General features: G+C 38.3%; 1 protein-coding gene across 1 annotated transcript in view; it reads right to left on the bottom strand.

Moving 5' to 3' along the window:
* The window catches only part of sm (heterogeneous nuclear ribonucleoprotein L), a 152,197-nt gene that overhangs the window by 127,405 nt on the left and 3,479 nt on the right, over positions 1-21,313 (bottom strand). The window contains exons 2-3 of the mRNA XM_018024300.1: positions 7,572-7,615; positions 5,560-5,629 (exon numbers count right to left, since the gene is read on the bottom strand). Coding sequence (XP_017879789.1) covers positions 5,560-5,629; positions 7,572-7,615 — 114 coding nt within the window. The remainder of the gene's footprint in view (positions 1-5,559; positions 5,630-7,571; positions 7,616-21,313) is intronic.

Genomic DNA, 21,313 nt, shown 5'->3' with positions numbered 1-21,313 from the left:
CACAACAGAAACCAGAGGAAAATATTAAGAGGAGAACCAGCCTGACCGTTTCGGAAATCCAACATAAGTGCTTTTCAATGTGTAACGTAACGACGCGATGTCCGCAGACATATTTTCACAACCCCGAACAATGTTAAAAGCATCTTGCGTTTGTTTCCTCTTCCTTCAACTTTTGACCACTGTCATGGTCAAAAAAATTCTGGCAAAGCTATTCGTCATATCTTTATCATCAAATTGTATAAACTGCATTTTATGAAAATCACTACAGAACTAATGTAATTTTATACAGGGTCTCCCAATTGTTCCCCAAGTGAGAAGTGCCTCCTCCACTTCTTCCTATAATCACTATTGACAAAATTATTAATGAAAAAAGTGAACCAATGGTGTCTCTGAATAAAACAACCACTTAATGCAATGCAATAGCGTTCACCAAAGAAAGAAAAAGAATGAATTGTCTCAAAAGAAGATAGATCATTAATAAACTACAAATATTTCAGGCAAAAATCTCAAAATTGTTCAAATCATTTGATTATAACAAGAAATTGTTGAAAATCTGACACTTCATAACTTGCAATTAGTTTGCCACGCGTTCTAGGCTAAAGTACATAGTTAAAGCTAGATTAAAGATACTTAATACAAATTCGACGTTCGTCGCGATTCTCCAACCGCACCTAGAAAGCTCAACGGGGGACAAGAAGGAGTTTCAGTAGTTTCGATTCAAGCTTTTCGAGGAATGAAGAAAACAGGAAACGATGTAGCTGCTACATTTAGACTCTCGACTCTCGGATTTGTCCTCGAACGAGTTTCGGAGTCCGCGTTAGTTAGAGAATTGGCGGCGAATGCATAAGAAATGGCAATCCGCGGGGCAACCTTTCTCCGGGGCGAAACGAGAAGTAGGTCGTGGGCATTGCACACGTCATGTTATCCCGCTTATTAAAGGCTGTGTACGAAAACCGCATGCAACATCTAGCTACCGCGTATGGCGATATAATTAATTCTGGTTTTCGCGTCAGTCTAGCACGATTTAGAATGCCTCGTATACTATACAGAGTATTTCCAAAATAATACAATAAAACAGAAGTGATACAAAAATCTTTATAAGATGAAACGTTCATTTATTATACAATTAAGTAGAAAGTAATAAATGAAAAACAAATAATAACAGAAAATAGAAGTTACACATACCTTTAAAGCAGTCTCTGTTCTTAAAAAACAACTCAAGTACGTCGATGACCACGCAAGGTATAATTTTCAACTGTATGTATATTTGGAAAGCACTTCATGTACATACATATAACGAAGTTACTTAGAAACTGCATTTCGCCTTGCACGTTATGACAAGGAAAGTTGAACATTGTGGCTAACTAGTTTAATGATCTAGATAACACTCCTCATAACTCGATTTAACGCTTGGGAAAACGTACAATTATGAACAGTTTGACGACGTATGTACATTCGTAACAAATAAGGTGACGATTGCTGATTCCCATTATCGTGTGTATATCGCTTGCACGTGTACATATTAAGTGCAATGACCGAATGAACAAGGAGGTTGCGAAGTCGATATGGATCGGCGTTGAGTTTCAGTCAACGAATTCGTATTTAGCCAAGCGAATTCGGCCGCCAATTAAAATATTTTCATTGGAAGTATCCGGACGGTGGTATCGGTGACGCGCGAACAGCAAACACACTGGTGGTATAAATCCGACGAAGAGCAGCCATACTAAAATAACCATCTATCTCGGTCCGAAGTAATATAGTTCAGTATTTGAAATAAAAGCACGTCACCGATGGAAAGAGTGAGATAGGGGATACGCGAGATAGTAGCTAGGCACCGTTAAACCATTTCGTACGAGACTGCGAAGGTGTTAATCTTAATCCGGTGACTGTAACTGGGGGCCGGTGGATGAGTTATCGCAGGAATTAAAGCGCAAGAAAATTCATGGCTATGTACAGTGGCCGGCTTCTCCGTCTACCTAACGTAACGTAAGAATGCGAGCGTGCATCAAGTGTCCCGTAGGGGATATTTCAAATACCGATTTAGCAGTTAAGGGCAACGTATAAAACACTTGTAAGGACATATCCTATTTAATCTTGTTTACGAGATTTAATGAATTTCGCTTCGTTATTTCGCGTACGACGATGTTCACAAAATTTTCAGAACAGGATGATTCACCGTCGTTCCATGTAATGCGACGTAATAAATAAGTAGCAACACAGAATTTCGACTTTCGTTAGAAACGAGATAATATGTTACAACATAAAACACGTTGAATAGACACGTGTACAATTGTTGATATATATTATACTTAGAATTATTATTTCTAGACACGTTGAATCAGAATCTGAAATATTTTTCACATGTCTTCGCATAAAATGTATCTATTCAGAAGTCAAATGGAACTCAGGTATCAACACGTGTAAGAGTTCGTCGATTCGTATTCAATTTGTATCTCACGTACTTACTGTGATTGATGTCGCCAGTTTTTTTTAATCACACCGAAAGCCTGACATCTCGGTTCCGTACGTGTTTTCAAAATTTGTCAGCTCGCACTCTAAACGGAAGCTACGCTTTCCGGGGACCAGAGAACACTCGCACAGTTGATTAATCGCGCGCGCGCGTCAGTCAGTCCGTTCGGTTGAGCGCGTAACCGGCTTAAGCTTCGCCAAATACCGAACGTTTAGCCGAATTCCGAGGTAAATACGATGATGTATCGGCTTATTCGTTCTAATTGTGCCGAAAATACGGGAACCCGAGTAAATGGAGAAACTCCGAACGCGTAAAATCGGGGAACGCGAACAGTGTTTGCGTAGACCAGGCAGGCGTGCATCAGACTTAAAGGCGTACACTACCGTTCCAAATTATTTCGACACTTCCTCAATGGAACTATTCACGAATTTCACACGAGTTTACACGAATTCTATTTTATGCACTCTTAGAAAATATATTTGATCATTATATTATTATTAACCCTTTAACTGAAAGAGTTAACTGACCTCGAAGAAAGAGGTTCTTAGTTCGACACGTATGCAAATATACATGTTTGAGAAATTCATGGACAAATGCGCATACATAAAAATATGTATACATAATTAATTGAGAGATAACTCTGAGACTGTGGAACTAATTATGAATATATTCTAACATTAAATATATAATAGCTAGACTGCGGTTACCATACATTTATAAAACAATTCAATATAAATGGTACATGACATGATAACACGATATAAAATATCATAAGTAAATACACATTGCAGTGAGTAAATAATAAATCCTAATTTAACTGTCTACGATATTTCATTCTGCATAAGAATTCTGATATTAATGGAATTTAACAGTAAAGACTATTTAAAAATAATAATTCCTGGCATGCAGCAATTCGTAAAACATAATAGGTATCCATACTTTTGAACAGTACTGTACGCTGAACGACGATTCAATAAATTCACTCCGTTATTGTGATGAATGAAAAACGATTTCTCGCTGCGAGTGCTCACTCACTGGTTTCTGTACATGTTCTTTTGTCTAATATGTAGGAGTCACTCTATCGAATGTGACTGGCAACGAAATTAAACAGATACGCCAAGGTGTCTAAAAGACAATTTAAGCGAGCTTGATACACCGCGAAGTTTATCAGCTCCGCAACACGCGGTCATAAGTAAAGCTTTCAAAATTATTGGAAACAATTTGCATAGCTTGGCTCGGAACTCGATGCAAGAAATCGGATTCGCGCGACATTAGCCCATTCCGTGAGAAAATATTGATAGGTTATCGTGGGTGCCATTGATATTCCCGTCTTTGAAACTGTCTTAATGATGTTGCTTTTCCATATTGCTGACACGATCGAACGAAGCGTTTCCTCCCGGAAAGCTTTAATAAACGATGCTTTGCTTCCTGAGAATCTCAACAATAACCGCCTACTTTTCAGGATATGAAAAATGAAATCCTTTCTAATTTCCATCCACAGCCAAGCAAGTTATAAAAAGCACCGAGGAAAAGGAGGTCAGTGCAATTTATAAGGAAATTAACAAAACTTCTCGTCTCGCCACGAAATTATTTTCTATTGTTTAAGATTATAAAAGAATAATTGAAGTTTTTAACGGAACAGCAGACGACACGTGTTAAACGATAATTGGTTTACGTAATTCGTTTGCAAAATGAATTGTCTATTTCAGCGTTGTTATCAACGTAAACGACTAATTAGTATTAAGAATTCAAGACACTTGCGAGGATTATATAGTATTATCAAAAGAGACAAACTTATTCCGAAACGGTTACTCACATTTTACATAGCATAATCCGGAAATCGTATTAGCCAGCCTGAATATTTTTCAAAATGTAATTGGATACACGCTCGACTGTGTTATAGGATTATTTCAGTCGGAGTGGAAAATTGTTCTGTGTAACATTCCTCCAGTGAGTATAAAGCGCCTATAAATCGACGTCAGCCGAGTCCTAAATCGTGGCGAGATGAAAATTTCAATTGGTCTACGAACTCGGAAATTAGTGAGGATAATTAAAGCGATACCAATGCCGGTTCTATTAGGAGGTCTGAGCGAGACAGAGGGACGATAAACTGTGGCGCATACTCGCGAAACGACGTACTTATAGGACGAAAAAAGGAACGACAGAAGGACGGTTTGCGAGTGGCCGTGCGCCCTCGAGAAAGCCTCCGGTGTTTAAGGGGCCTCTCTTTAATTAGTGCATCTGTCGTGGAGATAACGACAAAACGACGAAAAGGAGAAGGAAAAAAACAAAGTAAGCATTGTGACCGGAGAGCTATGCGAACGGATGGAGTGCGAACAATGCCAGATCGCGGTAGGCATCGACCGTTCGAGAGACAGAAACAGCGACAGAGCTCATCTATTATTGGCGCAAAACAGAAATAAAATGCAGTGCGACGGCCTGCGGCACGTATGGTGGCCACGTTGTGCCAACAACTTTTGTCCTGCCTTTCGTTTTCAATACATCTCTCGATTCCCCGCCTTCCACTTCGATTTAGAGGTTCACAGTACATTCCGCGCGCTACATCATCTTTTCAGTATCGATCTCCGACGCCAATTGCGAGGCATTCACAACAATCGTTCAGCAACGATTGTGTCAAGTGTTGTCGGATCTAACTTTTTCATCGTTCGTTTCTACGCACGTATGTACCCACGCGCGCGGAATGCGAAACTGCGTTTACAAACACTCGCCTAAACGGCAAACCACCTGGATAAGTCATAAAGCATCGATACGCTTGGATTACGCAGAGAAAACGCAAGTACATACGTACTTCTTTAAAGAAGTTTAAAGCGCCGAGAAGCAACGCATTTAATCGCACTCGGAACACCTTTGAACTGCATTCTATCAAGATTGCAAATTTTATGCTGCAGTGATGTGTGCGGAAATTATAAATTCTGTGCATATGTGAATAAAAAATGTTTTCATATCTGTTTTTATCCCCTTCCGGTAAAATGACGAATCTAGTACGTCATTGGGTTTATGATTAAATCACACCGGAAGGGGTTAATGACTTATTCAATATATGTATAAAGTTTCAAAGAAGCACTTACCACAGTGATGGGGTAGACTGGGTTGATAATTGTGAAGAGGAGAACGTGATTTGGCTTATTATTGTCTTCTCTGAAAGAAACAAAGAAAAAACAGAATTATGCAATCAATTTTTCCGACTTTACTATTTATCTTTAAACCATGACGAATTAGTTAAAATGTAAGAATTTAATCGTTGGAAAGGTTAACTCGATAAAAGGCAGCACGTAACCGAGTCACGGTAGCGAAAAATTCTGCATTTTCCCGGGGAGCAGCCAGTCGTTGAATTGCAGTGAAATTACACCAGGAAAGTGCACAGTTGGTGAAAATTTTTTATTAAATCAGAACGACCAGTACGGCCGGGAAGGTTCAACGCGAAATATTCGATTATACTCGAGGCAAGAAAAACGAAGGAAAAATCGTGCTCGTTTCCTTCCGAGATTCAACGTGGCCGCGATACATACAACGAAAGCACCTATTGATGGATAGCCAGCTATACATTTTTCATGTCTGGCGTCAATCTATACTCTGTCTCTTCACCACCACTGTTTTCCGTTCCGCTTTGCAACCAATTGGAAATTCAACTGCCTACGATTTTTCCGCAAAAAGAAAAAGAGACGCATTGATGCTTTCTCGTTCTGCAATTCAAACTAGTCAGACCAATTTTCCGCCTGTCTCAAATCTGTTGCTTCCACTCTAAATGATTAAACTTCGACCCTTCGTGCTTCGGAAATACTCAGTTTGAACGCAAACGAAGAAAACGTACGAAGGCGGGATAGATTCTCGCTACGTTGTGATCAATCGTTTCATGTTCCCTGAAACGTAATTCTCCTTTCGAGGAGGTAAACAAATTTCCGATTTTAATCACTAGATGCATCGTTTTCAATAAGAATTAAGTTTAAATAGAAGAAGAATGTTTCTATGCTTGAAGTAATTCTTAAATGCAGGCTGGGATTTTTAAATTCTCTGTGATGGCAATGGAAATGTACCGAGATCTTTGTTTGCGTGATTGAAAGCGTGAAAAATTATCGGATCTTTTTTTATATATAATGCTGTGGTGTTCGAACGAATGAAACAACGTATTGGTTTCTGCTCGCGTTCGCGATAAACGTTTAACGTTTAAAGGACGATGCGCGCGGAATTGGCTGCTAGGGCGATAAGAAGAAGAAAAGCCACGACGCATACGTCGAAATTAATTAAAACGTCGCAGACGGTCACTAAAGTTTCAGACCGAAGTAGTCGGCTCGGGCCAAGTCTAATAATAAGAAGTTAACCTGAGCGTTAAGTGTGACTCAGAGCAGCGAAAATTCGATATCGGGCAATATCCGTTTCACTATGGATGGAACTAACTTTCGTTCGCGAATGAATCCTTCGCCGAGGGAACAAACCGTGAAACGCATTTCGCTTTTCAACGAGACATGACGTCTCCGAGTGCAAGTTCTGAATAATGAGTCAGAGTGGATTTTGAAACTTTCGTGAAAATAATTCGTTCTGACGAATACGAAACTTGAGAACACTGGACTAGCTTTTGTTTCATTCCTGTTTAAATCATTTACGTGATACCGTGTTAAATTGCGGAATTTATATGTTTATAAGATAATTCAACGTACAGACATTGTAAATGTAATGCACGAACCTATTCAGAATATCATTAGCAGGATGTATATTTCATTGTTTAAATAATTTGATCAAAGATAAAATCTTAAACATATTCTTTAAACCGATGCCACACACGTTTCATTCTTCATAAAAATCCTCGGTCTGATCGTGTCAATTAGAGTGTAATATAGTAAATACGTGATAGAAGGAAACAAATTACTGTACGAGTTATATAACAGGTCACGAGATGAGATCAATTGTTGAATGAAAACGAAGAGAAATGAGTACATATATACATATTAACTCGGAATAATTTAGTATTGTATGCCGATTGAATTTGGCAATACTCGGAACTCCAAGTAACGAATTTATCATCATCATTTATATTTTTGCATAAACAACTATAAATGAGGAATTAATAGATTCGCATACATACCTTTTACGTCGCGGCTCGTCACCGTACCCGCCATACTCGTGATTCTGGAACAAAGATTATTAAACATTTAAGTACATCATTAATATGTATACAAATTTTTGTACCAAATAAAATGTTTGTAGTATCAGTTTAAAACAAGAAAATCTATCTTATTTTTTGCATACCCAATTTTTCCACGAATACATAAAATCCACAATTAAAAAATATTAATAAATGCGAGAGACGTTAAGAAATAAATACCTATCTTTTATAAGACTAATTGAATAATATTTTATTTTAAGTTTTGTTCTTAAATCAAAATAAAATATTTAAGTCTGCGATTCGAATTAAAATTTACTGTACCAAAGTCCATTGTTTCAAAGTATTTCAAGGAATATTTCATCTGTTATCCATTACTCTTTTGCATGAAATATTAGAATTCAGGAAGGAATAATTCAGATAAAGAGCAAATTTGATCATCTCTTTTCTACCATGTCTAGCCGCCTTCTTCGTGGTTCGACTACTAGTTATACGAGAATTTAAGCACTCGTAACCACTCCACGTAACAAATGCAATATATGTATAAAACTGGGCGAGCCAAAAAATGCAGTAGACCCGACACGTTTTGCATGGAAACAAGATTTCGTCAAAATCTGAGATTCAATCGCGTCCCCACGCGCGCTGAAGCCGGTAGCCTTCCGCATATCTGTGAGGCGCTCCATCCTCCATCGCCCGATCGTCCCCCATCGCTATTGGTTCAGATCGGTTGCATAAGAGAAATTCGCGTTGCGGTTTTGGCTGAATTTCGATGGTACGCGATGTCACCGGGGATGCGTACTCGGGCAATCTATTAATACACGTCCACGCGTCTTTTTACGACAGCACCGAATGCGACGGAAATAGTGCGAGCGAGACACTTTAGGGGCGGTAGGCGTTCGGAAATCCCAGATAAACCCTTAAAGCGTGTGTGCGAAATATCGCGCCAATCGATTATCAGGGAATAACGCAGCTAGGGCGTGATTTAAGAGAAATTAGAAACATGCGCGCAAGAGATATATGTAAATGTTTCCAATAAAACTGAATGCACGTTACTTGTGACAGAAATGATATACGATAATGCATCTACAGTGGAATTTTGTTTACTAACTTGTTAAGAAAGTGAACCAGGATGTATGTACGTGATGTATATGTTATATGTATGTTATATCAGAAACTACTGTAAACACTTACAAGGAAAAGTTTTTAATGGTCGACTCCGACTTTAATGTAATTTGGCAGGCTTCAACAGTAATGGGGCACGAAATCCCCACTACCGTCGTGAGAGATTTCGTGCCCCATAAGTAACTCGGCTTCAAGAACAGTTAAAAATATTAAATACGTATTTCTTCTTTGCCGCGGTAACTCAAGTTTAAGGGGTGGAACCGATCTGCAAAATTAAGCCAAAACATTCTCTCNTAATTGTTCTTGAAGCCCTTTCATTAATATAAAATATATAGTCTGATTGTTCAAAACCTTTTATTGTTAGATAAAATTTAATAACGACATTCAGTATAAGGGATGAGAAAAGATGTGAATTGAATTTTCCAATTCGGGACACGCGTATTATTATCTATTCTATAATAGTACATTCTGTACAAATTTATTCGACTATGCGAAATTTTTCGAGATAATGGTGGCGATAAATTAAGGTATAATCGGATGCGATTGTTAGGTCGGATAGCTGATAACGGTGAGGAAAATCGAAGAAGTATTATATTCCGAGTGTATGCAAATTTCCCGTAACGAATGATATCGCCAACGGCACCAGCAATAGCCTTACGAAAGTAATTTCGTTTCCGCAATTTACGACCTCGGTTGACGGCATACACTCAACGGAAGCAGCGTTTAATCATAACGGAATAAAATTCTACGATTATGTAATCGGCCTTTAACTGGAAATAATTCGATCGATCCGACGCACAACGCGCTGTCGTCATGTGCAAAAAATTAGAAAATCAACTTCTGTAGGAGTTCTATCGACAATCGATTAATAGTCAGATTACACGTAAAACTTTCTAACGGGATGCCTGAGAAAAAGTTATTAAAAATTTCGTTTTTGCATGTATTATATTCAGTCTTATGGCAAACTGCATATCCGATACCTTTATTCATACAAAATGAAGTATTGATAAAATTTTTTTTAATAAAACATCTACTAAAAATAAAAAATCGAAGAAGAAGCTGAGGGTTTTACTTTTTTGGGGTTTGGGTTAAACTACATTTTGAGAGACTGATGAATATCGAGAATATTAGAAATAATCTGCTCGATATTCTTTTAATTTTATAATTTCATTACCTACTTTATATACTTATAAAAAAAACGGTGAGAATAAAACTGATTAATATATTTATAAATAACTTATTGAAAGGTGAAAATAATTTTAAAATTTTTGCCCCTTAAACCAGAATTCAATGCATCGTGCATCAATACGACGCACACAGAGTTAGGAAAAACAAATCGACGCGAAGAGATCGTCGAAAGGTCTGTGAAAAGGACTGTGTAATCCAATGACGTACGTTCGTTAGAAATTAACATTCATTGTTCGTCGTCGGTGTCGGGCCAATTAGCCGTTCTTTTGCATCAAAAGGCGAGTTCAGTAGATGTCGTTTAAATTTCAATTCGAATTTCCCAACATCGGCTGTTTCACCGGTCTATTTTTAAAGCGTCGTAACGGAACCGTGTTAATTAAATTTCATCGCGACCGAGCAGCGCCAATTTTTCGACAATCGATGTCACTAAAGAAGAATCGGCTCTAATTTCCATCCGGTCGACGAGTTCGATAATAATTCTCAAACTTTTCGGTTCAAACCTAGCCTACCTACGTCGATGCGTCGAGAATCGGCACAGCCCGTGCCAAGTATTCGAGAGGTGAGACAGTAAGAGAATTAAGAGGAACTTTTAATACGATTAACGCTTCAACTCGAATGAATTTTAAGCGCATTTCACAGATTCGGCGACGGGTTATACCGTGAAAAAGGGAGGATCGATTTCATCCTTTCCAGGATGAACGATTAGCAACCGTTGCCTCAAAGTCACTTAAAATCTGTTAGACATTAGGCGGTTTCTTGCATAGACCTTGGATACAGGGCCTATAACGTGTACATCAGCAACCAGTACCGTAAAACGTTCCCAAATATTCTCGAGAAACGAGGAAGGCGGAGGATATAGGAGTTGGATCGGGCGAGAAGCCAAGCAAAACCTTCCCGCGGAAGAAAAAAGAAGGAAGCTGCAACACAGAATTTGCGGGAACGCGGTCCAAGATTTTCGACGCGACGCGGCATGCAGTCGCGTACTCGTATAAGCATCACATAGTATCATCGTTACGAATCGCGGCGAATCCCACGTAGAATCCGTAATACGTTGTTATAAACATAACTCCGAGACTGGCGGCACGCCAACCACGTGGTTTCACGCTCAATGGATCGGACCCGAGTGGCCGAAAAAGAATATCATCATACGTCAACGCCCATGCGCTTTTGATAAATTCTCGCGAAACGCGCAAGAACGTCGCGTGTAGAACACGTCGGATACGTTTTCGTTTCCGGCCCTGGCGAATGCCAGTCCGATTGCTGTATTGCTCCTTTTTGCCGCCGTTTTACATTCACTAGGAATTCTATTCAATTGGTATGGAACAGCGTGAGAGCTTCTCTACATAAATCAAAATCAGAATTTGACTAAACTCCCAACTGAAAGTGCTGTTAACAATTTGATTGAAATCTCTATTATTAATAAATGGACCCTTCCAAATAAAAGAAATCTTTAAATATTTTTAAATTGTTAAAATTAATAACAATTTCAAATTTCTATATAGATTTACTTTGATAGGAGATCATAAAAAGAGATGCTCTTTAGTTATTCAAAAACACTGACCAAGTCAAACTGAAAAAGCTTATTCGGATATAGATTTTATGGTTACTCTTTCAAGATAAATAGATACTGTTTACGATCGATTCGGCAAGTGGATGGAATTTCTAAAGTGGAGACGAGTAAAATCAAAACAAGGCGAGAGAGTCGTAGATCGTCTCGGTAGTTGAGGGTGGTAGTCGATTGGCCGACTGCCAGCCACGTGCTGATAAAGAGATTAACCGCAAAGGACAATAGTTATGCTCTCATAATGACTCAGTTGCAGTTAGACCAACTTTCTCGGATACCAACCTGAACCATTGATAAATGCGTTATTGCATCTGCCTACTTTCCAGGTTTCGCGTCACATTTTTCCTATTATTCATCACTTTTCAAATGGATCTACTGGCCAGTATTTTCGTAACTTATAATTAAAAAAGAAATTTCCTCGATATCGGACTGTAATACTTTGGTGAAACAACCTTTTTAAAACGCCGTACTTTATGATAAGTATTAACCGCGCCAAGATTTCACGAACCGCTAACTTTCAGTATCACTCCTCTAGCTCCTCGGTAGCTCTTTTTTTAAGAGAGCAAAAGCTGATCTTGAGAAAACTTTCTACTCATTCGTCGCATCCGTTCACATGCGAAAATTCTTCGTGAACAACATTCTAGAGCGTCGCGAGCTTCGTCCCACATCATGCTTTTTCTCCAAGAGGCAGTAAACACAACGGCTAGACGCCGGGGCGAAATTAAAGCGAAATATACGTAAAGTTCCACCAAGGATGCCGGAGCGTACAGGCACAGGCCTGTACGTAATTCATAGCCGACAAGATAATTGGGCCACCGCAATTCCGTCACACAGAGCGGGGGCGACGCGACGGAAGGGTCTGCACTTAGTATGCGCGCACACAGAAGCTGAAACTCGCACCGTGGATCGCTTTAACGTTTAACCCCCCGTACCCTATGGATTTTCCAAGGAATTACCTACACCGAGTTGAATCGTGTTTACACGATCCATTTAGTTGCATCGCAGCTTCCCAGCACGGATAGAATTCCTCCGCGTTGAAAGACACACCAAGGAACTTGATATCATTTTATGGAAATAAGTTTTCTTCTTAGATCAGATTATCGTGATATGCGTATGAAATGTATAGTCGCAGCTGTAATTGACTTTCCAAAAGCAGATCCCACGCAAATTCTGAGATATTTTGACAATAGGAATCCTTCTCTACTTCTCAAATCAATGTTTCATGTTATTCGTGTTGTGCCGCATATAAAAAGCTGACCAAACCTTTCACTTTTACTAAAGTCTATCTTTTTTATGTGCATTAGCGAAAATACAGCATTGAAGCTTACTTATAGACTCAATATCTATCTACACTTGTTAAAGGAAACAATAAATAAAATTAGCCTGCATTTTTGTATAAGAACTTGAAAAAGAATTACCAAACTTTCTAAGTTTAAGAAAGTGATTAATGTGTACTTATTTCATATTGTCAGAACGCTGAAATCATTTTTACTAGACTGCGGTGAATAAAAACGAGGAATTTGAAATGGATACGATATGAAACATAAAATGTTCTGTTGTAACTGACACAGGAATATAAATGGATATTAAAGTGTTCTGGTAGAATGAAAAACACGTAGCAAGTTTTTCAACGAAAGAAATTATAATATCGGTCGTGACAAGATTCTTGTGATAATTTACGATGTTGAAAAATTATTCACAGCACGTTATCGACTGTAGAGTGCCTTCAACATTTCCCGACTACATATTAGGTAGTGAACGATACACCGAGAGAAGAAACTCAGCGACTCGTTCGATACTTTCTAATATCTTCCAGCGATTAGACTGCAGGATGCTAGATGATTGCCAGGACTTTTTTTACTGATTTCCTTTCACGTGAAACTCGGCCATTTAAAAATTTTTTCAAAATGATTGTACGACACTACCAGGAATATTTCAGATTGTGTATCTAAACCTTTTTAAACTGAGATGTATAAAAAGTAAATTAAATTATCTTGATACATATCTCATTAACTATATCAGGTCTTTGTCAATATTCGTCATTGTGTAATTGTAAGATGGAAGCAAGCGCCTATACATTGCAAATGATTGCTAATTATGACTACTTCAATATGTAATGTGGATACAGAGGTTTCTTGCAAATATGTATTCATTACAAGTGTGCGAGAACCCGATGGAACGTATCGGGACGACATTGAGTCTGGATGGAACAGGCTGTCGAAAATTTCGGAATTTCCAAAAATGTCCAAACTACTATGGAACTAAACAAATAGTTTAAACTTCTAGTTAGTAAAAAATCATAAAGTTTCAACGTATATGAGCATAGACTACGGTTGTAGCGAAACTGCTTTGAACAAGACAATAAAGCGGTGCGAAACTGTCACCTCATTAAGTTCCGTGGATGCATGGTAAAGACTAACCGCTAGTCAGCTATGGTAGTCGTCGATCCTAAATCATTGTCGGCGTGGCAGAACCTTTTCGTTCCGTCCAATTGAATGTGAACGCAATTATTAGAGCAGAACAATGCGCGCCGCCAACGTACGACGACGACTGAAGCTTTGTCCCTTTTCTAACCCGAAACAACAAGTCGTTCAGTATTAAAGGGGTAGTCTCCTAATCTAGGGTAAAAAAATCAATTTTTCAAAAATGCTTTCGTACACAAAATGATGAAAGCATTTCATATTAAGCTGACATCATCATTTTATATTAAAAATATGCGAAAATTTTGAACGCGTTTATCTCAAAATATTCGAAGAATGGTCATTGTCGTATGCGAATTAGAAGACTACCCGATAGGAAGAAATGTGATTCTGTGAACGTCGTTCTCTAGCGAGTATGCACGGATTATGCGAGCGACTCGCATGCGAGATTTCTCGCGCTCGATTTTCCAACTATGTGCAACACACATTTATGCCTTTCTAAAATGAGAAGAGAAAAAGCGGAAAAAGAAAAACCTTTTAAACTGGAGGAATCCAGCTTCCGCAGCTACACATGTGCTGCGCATTTCAGATTATTCAGTTAATAGTCCGCGAACTTTCCCGCGTGAATTAAAATGCAGTGAAACGTTTCAGAACGCGTTTACAGGATGCGCGAAATAGTACGTACGATATCAAGCATAATTATTGACAATTGATATTATACTGAATGAATCAATAAGAAATGTTACGAGTCGACTACAGATTTCATGTAATCATAGAAAACATTGACACGCAGTACATATTTTTTGTAGAATATACGTGGCATATGATGTTTATCTAACTTTTAATGACTGAGAAATCAGTCTGAAGTATAGAATACATTTTTGCGTTTGAGGTTCTCGTACTCAAGAAAATCGAGTTTGAAACAAGTTATCCAAGTGTACTTGACTAACTTCTAAATTTGATTTTCTCGGAAACGCGACTTCACATAAAAAAATGTTAGCCTACTTTCCTTTAAGTATCAAAAGAGAAGTTAGTGTCAATACTTCGTTTAAAACTGTAACGATATGCTATGAAATATATACTACTTTTTTTTTAAGGATGAAATAAATTCTTATCTGGATTTCAACTTCTAAATTGGATTTACAAATACTAGCATACAAATCTAAAATCTACTAATAATGCCCTTCATGGAATTCGATAATTTATTAGCTTTTACAGGAGCTAATGACCACTAAGAGGTACCATAAATCTCACAAGTCATTATTACTAGCTTGTTGAGTTTGCCATGGTAAGGATCGGTCAACACCGGCAAGTCACTATTTCCAAGGGATTGACCTGGCTGGGATTCTCCTACCTGTACTATTATCGCACTTCTGCAGGATTACTAGACCGAATCGAGGCACGCGACGGAATGCTTCACCTTAATTCCCATTTCGTTTGATCTGCGGCATGCGAATTGCTGTGCCGTGTTCATGTTTTAGTGGAATTCGGCATTAATCGGTGAATTGTTGACTATTTGGTCTCGAATGAGTTATAGACCGGACTTACGTTACGAAGTGGCGGAGATGAATCTGAAGTCATTAGTCAGATACTAAACGCTGACACATTGAACTCTCGCAGAAACGTTGTGACCAAAAAGTTACGCAATGCCTTTCAAATACGCAAATAAATCAGAAAGTATTGTACGATTAGATAAAACCATCCAGAAATACATAAAGGCGAAGCTTTGAATTTGACTTGCTTCATTCTGATCATTAAGTAATGAAACAATTGTTTACGTTTTTAAGGTTTAAGTAAAGATTATTTAATGACAAACGATTAAATATAAAGACAATTGCACAAAGTGGCACTTTTAGTTAAAATCTTCAAAATATCAAATATGTATTTACAAAGTATTGGTGACGTAATTCTATGAATAAAAGTCCACGAGAATTTTCGGTACGATTCAATCTGCATCTTCAAACAAAAATTGCAAAGACCGTTACGATTTCTGTTTCGGATTCGCATATGCATATTCGGGTGCTTTCGCATTTTTTGTACGTGTCAGAAACGATTTTGAACGAGTGACTATTGCATTTCGGGCAGCGTCCCGCGGCATGGCAGTCACGTATTCCATTTGCATACGCGAATAACGAGGAGACTTTTGCTGGAAATCAGCGGGGCCACATTATGCGGAAAATAATGGTCTCTTCATTATTTCCGTTTCCAACCGAATAAGTCATTTTCAGAGAAGAATTATCTTTTACCACCCGCGCGCCAATTCCGACGGCGAGTTTAATTTCATTCATAAATTGGAAACAAGCACCGGGAAGAAACCGGAAAGAACGCATTCTGAGACGGCGAAGCTTCATCGAAGAACTTCCGCGCAAGTCCTAATTTCATTTTCACCTTAATAACTCTTCGATAATCTTAAACCATTTGCACTATTAGCGTCTACACATGTATGCACAATTTTTCATTATCACTAATTAGTTATACAGGATGAATCAAGATGAAGTACCATTATACATTATTTACTATACAGCCTTGGAAAATGAATGTTAGTATAATAAAATATAGAATAAAATACATCCATGCAATGTGCACTGTCTTCTAGTAAATGCACCGAGTTTCTTTTAATAAAATGAATTAATAATTACTGATTTCCGTAGCTCTTATTAACTCATACCCTGTATATAATAGTAGAGCACTCTACCAAATGTGTTTATTAAATATTACATCAAGTACTAAATGTAACGTTGTATGAAATACTGAAATAAAGATGACAACCATTACGACACGAAATATAGTATTAATTTTCATTATAATATTCATGCCCGGTGATACGAATTGTTAAATCCCATTTAATCGCTGGTGTGAATTTCCGCACGAGAACCTAGACGACACGACACGCGTTCACGATTCCCAAGTAAATGGAATCGGTGTAAACAGGCGATAACGAGATACCGCTGCGACTTCAACAAGACTTCCTTCGATAAAGCATCTCGCACCGGACTAAATTGGTTAAAATACAAAGTATAATAAGATTTCTCGAATATGTCTAACACTTATACAGAGCATCATTTAAAATTATCTAAGAAAACTAGTTAAAAATACATTCTGATATGTCGAACAGTTACTGCATATGAAAATTTCTATTGATTCATCCTGCGTATGCAAAATTTCAGATAACGTTGTGTATACACAGACGAGAATATGTAGATAGCAAAAATGCAACTCTAATATAAATTCTTAAGAATAAAAGCAATGCTTTTTCTGTCGTTGTATGGGTTCGAAGCTTTCATGCGAAAGCTCGATAATTGGAAAGCCTGGGAGGGTGAGTACGGGGCCAGTACATGAAAAAAAATACATATATTGAAAATCGACTGTTCTCGGAAAACAAAACAACGAGCAACGAATTCTTGTGAAAACGTGGTGCCGATCATTTGTGGTAAGCTCTCACGTATCGCGTGCCAGTAACGCGGGAAGGCTAGTCTGCCTGACGAAACCAGGGAACAATTTACATATGAAAAAACGTGCTCTTTGCGCGATTAAAAGTCTCGAAAATCTTTCGTTTTCAACGAGCCGGCCGATTGACGATGTACGTATAGAAGTACGGCAAGTACGCGCTTTTAAACGGGAACTTCTCTTTGGTAGCTGCAACTTCCAACGTAACACTATGCGAGATACATAGTTGGGTTGTAAACTCGGTCATATGTCAAGGTTTTCATGTTCACAAGTCTCAACTGGGACCTGAAAAGATAAGGACGACGACCTTGATATAACATACGAAGTACACTACCCATTTTATAATATTTTCTTTTGTAGTTTGATTTCATTTTATTGTCCTTGCACTGGCTCTTTTTCGCTCGAACATAATGTCCTCCCATTACCGAATTTCAATAACCGGATTGAATGCATCAATTCGTACATTATGCTCGAATTTTAATTTGAAACAATATCCAGATTAGTCCCAAGATGAGGACTGCTTCGAGATTACACATGACGCTAATTACAACCATCGCGCGCGTTCCTGCGTCCATCTAATTAGAATTCTCTGCGCCGCTTGGCACTTAGCAGTTGTCTATTAATTATGCCGAATCAATAGCCACTCGATGGTCGACGATCAATCGTTGATCGACCATCCATCAGAAAATTGAACAGTCTCTCGCTGCCGAACCAACTTCAAATTATTATCCGCAAAAGAACTCTACCAATTAATCATAATAATCAGCGACCAACGATGGCCGGCTGACGCAAAGATCTCGAGTTTCCAAAGCATCGTTGAGGAACATGATAACTTTCCGGCGAGATCTCGGAAAACTTGCGGATCCTGACGCGGCTGGAAGAGTAAGTTTTCAGAGAGGAACTCACGAAATTCCTTCGGGCGATTGATATTCTTCCTCCCTCTGTCATGGCGAGAACCGACAAATTCGCCGCCTCGAGCAAATAATCACACGTCCTAGGATCGCGGATGGTCCAATAAATTTTCCCAGGCTACGACTACTTTAACTTGAACATCCTACTCAACATATTCGCTGCCGGATATCGTGGATGAATGATATGTCTCGCCGCGGTGTTCCACTCGCTCATATCTATGACGTATCATTGATTTTCTCGATACGTCTACGACGGCATTGTGTGTCGGTACAATGCGTGACATTGGGCATGTAAAATACAATTGGTAACAATGCAGTGTATCCTATTATACTTATCATACATCTTCTCATAAATACATATAAAGACGTCCTCATAAAGTGAATTGAAATGATATTTTTTATTTACACAATAATAATAATATTCATATTACACAATAATAATAATAATATTCATTAAGACACAATAATAATATTCATATTTCTGATCATCTACTTAATCTACTACAACACAAATACAATTAAAAGGCAAAACAAGTAATTGTTAAAACTTGAAATTCCTATCAAGTGTAAGTCGTCACCTCTGACTTCTTCAACAGAAAAGTGCGTAATAACTTTCGATAGATCTACTCTATGAAGAAATTTCAGGGTAACGAGAACGTGCTTGTATTTAGACACGTTTATTTCGTGACGCCGAAATATGGAAATGTTAGATGAGCACGGGAGAGAAAGGAGAAAATAATGTGTACCTGCGCGTTTGCCCCTGGCAATTTCCAGCGAGAAAACCCGTTTTCCCTGGGTATTCTCGACAATCGGCTACAATGGATACGTAATCTCGAAACGCACGTTCGTTCGAAAGGGAATTCCTCTTCCCGTTGTCACACGCGCTTCAATCCCCGATCCCTTCGAGAGATCCATAAATTTGAACGAGGAGCACAATTTGCCAGCCGAGCAGCGTAACATTTCAAAAGCGTTGACTGTTCATTTGGACAAAAAGAAAGCACGTGCCCGGACTGGGTTAAAATCTCGCTATAGAATAGAATTTTAATTGCTGAACGCCAAGCGTTTAACTGCCCCAAATTGAATTTCATTCACTCAGGAAAGAACATTTGTTTGTACATATGTGTGAAAGTGGTGAAAATTAGTAACGACGAAAATTCCAACTTCTTTTCAATGCCACTGTAACGTGTCGAATGTCAGTTTATTTTCACGTTGCGTGTAATAATCAGAATTGGTGAGACAATGACACTGTGATCGATGACAATACTCCTATCCAAGCATTATTTAATTATGTATGTATGGCAGGCAATTTGCCGATAAACCAGCGCAAGGCATATCAGCCTCGACGATTTCAGAAATAGGTGAACAGCAACTTCTAACGAAACGGCTAAGTAATTTGATCGAATGTCGTGTCGCGACGTTCTATGGAAGTTATAGAGGAACATGTCACGATGTAGCGTGCACCGACTGTCCTAATTCGGGGATTCTTCGAGCACCACTCGACGTTATGCACTTTCGAAGCACGTGCTCGGTATGTATCGCGAGAAGTGCTGATCTATTACGGTGGTCTCTTAAATTGGAACATTACGAATTGAACGTGGATCACATATGGATGATCGAAGATCTCTTTTTAGTCTACAAATATTTCTAGACTGGGTATCAGCAAATTCCTTTTGAATATCAAATACTAGGATAGTCTTAAAGTATGTAAAGTCTAATACTTATGCAAGAAGTTCCATAAAAGTGCTGTACGAGTCAGTAAGAAAACTACCTATTAATCATTGATTTCAGTATAAAGCTTGAAATGCATTTTAATTTGTCAGAATACAAGGATATAATTATTAGATAATCCTCATTATATAATGGAATCAAACAACATGTTTGCATAAAATCATTACATAAAAACTCAGTATATTTGATATCTCCCTAATCTATCGTTAATAGGATAAAGATCTGATGAAATTTCCATACAGGAAGTGTTATAACTGTCAGAAAGAACTGTTCCTGCAGACGTTCAACATGCCTGTTATGAGCCACTGCTGATCATAAAGTGCCACATGTCGCATGAATAACATTCATGAACATCATTCAGATTACAGCTCTATAGTAACTTATCATTTGATCGTCAGGAAAGAATATTGATTTTCTCTTCTTCTATTTTAATACGGATACGTCATATCACAGGTGACGAAGTAATATAGTTTGAAAGGCATTTCGATCGGAGGAACACGTGCGTGTTTCCCAGCGCAGATACCAAAGGGATAGAGATATTTCGGTCATTATGACACACACACACACACACACACACACACACCGAGAACCGAACGGACATGGGCAATGTCGTTGAGTTTAAGAGACGGCTTGACTTCGCGTTGGCAAAGTTCAAACGGCCGGTTGTTGGTTCCGTCGGACGAAACAAACATAATGAGTACAGTTTCAGTCTGAGTGCACAAAAATAAAGATCAAATGGTCTCACGAAAATGTAACTGAGTTTCAGATTGTAACATTTCAAATGTCTAACACATATTAGCTAACATCTAAATACCTCTTAATTATTAAAATACTGGCATGTAGTTCGATATTTACCGTACTTTACAAATATTTATTTGCATTATAATGTACCTGAAATACGTCTACTTCAAATTTTATTTTGGACAGTATGTATAAAATATGCCGCAAAAACGTCTTATATTCCATTGTACGTAGCAAATAGGTTTACACGTATCGATTCCGGGCATTAACAACGGACACGAATGTGTACGAGAACATGATCATCTGTGAATACAGTTACGTTCGTCGAAATATCAACAATGAATTACACAGTTACATTCGTGGAAATGTCAAACGTGTATCGCACATTGATCGAGACGTACACTTGGAGTTATCGACTCTCCACCGGTTAGCATTGACGTTATCGATTCGGCAGAACTTCCGCCGCTAGCTACGAGTGTAGAGAGAAACATTTGAATGAATTTCACAAGATTAATGCCATTCGACCTGCCACGGATTACAGGGCGGCGAGATTAATGACGATTCTTGTGCTCCAGCGAGGAAACCAACAGAGAAGAGTGAACG

Source organism: Ceratina calcarata, unplaced genomic scaffold (assembly GCF_001652005.2).
Source record: "Ceratina calcarata isolate Rehan_Ccalc_2016 unplaced genomic scaffold, ASM165200v1 scaffold328.2, whole genome shotgun sequence".
NCBI classification, from domain to species: Eukaryota; Metazoa; Arthropoda; class Insecta; order Hymenoptera; family Apidae; genus Ceratina; species Ceratina calcarata.
This window is presented reverse-complemented; position numbering and strand designations above follow the sequence as displayed.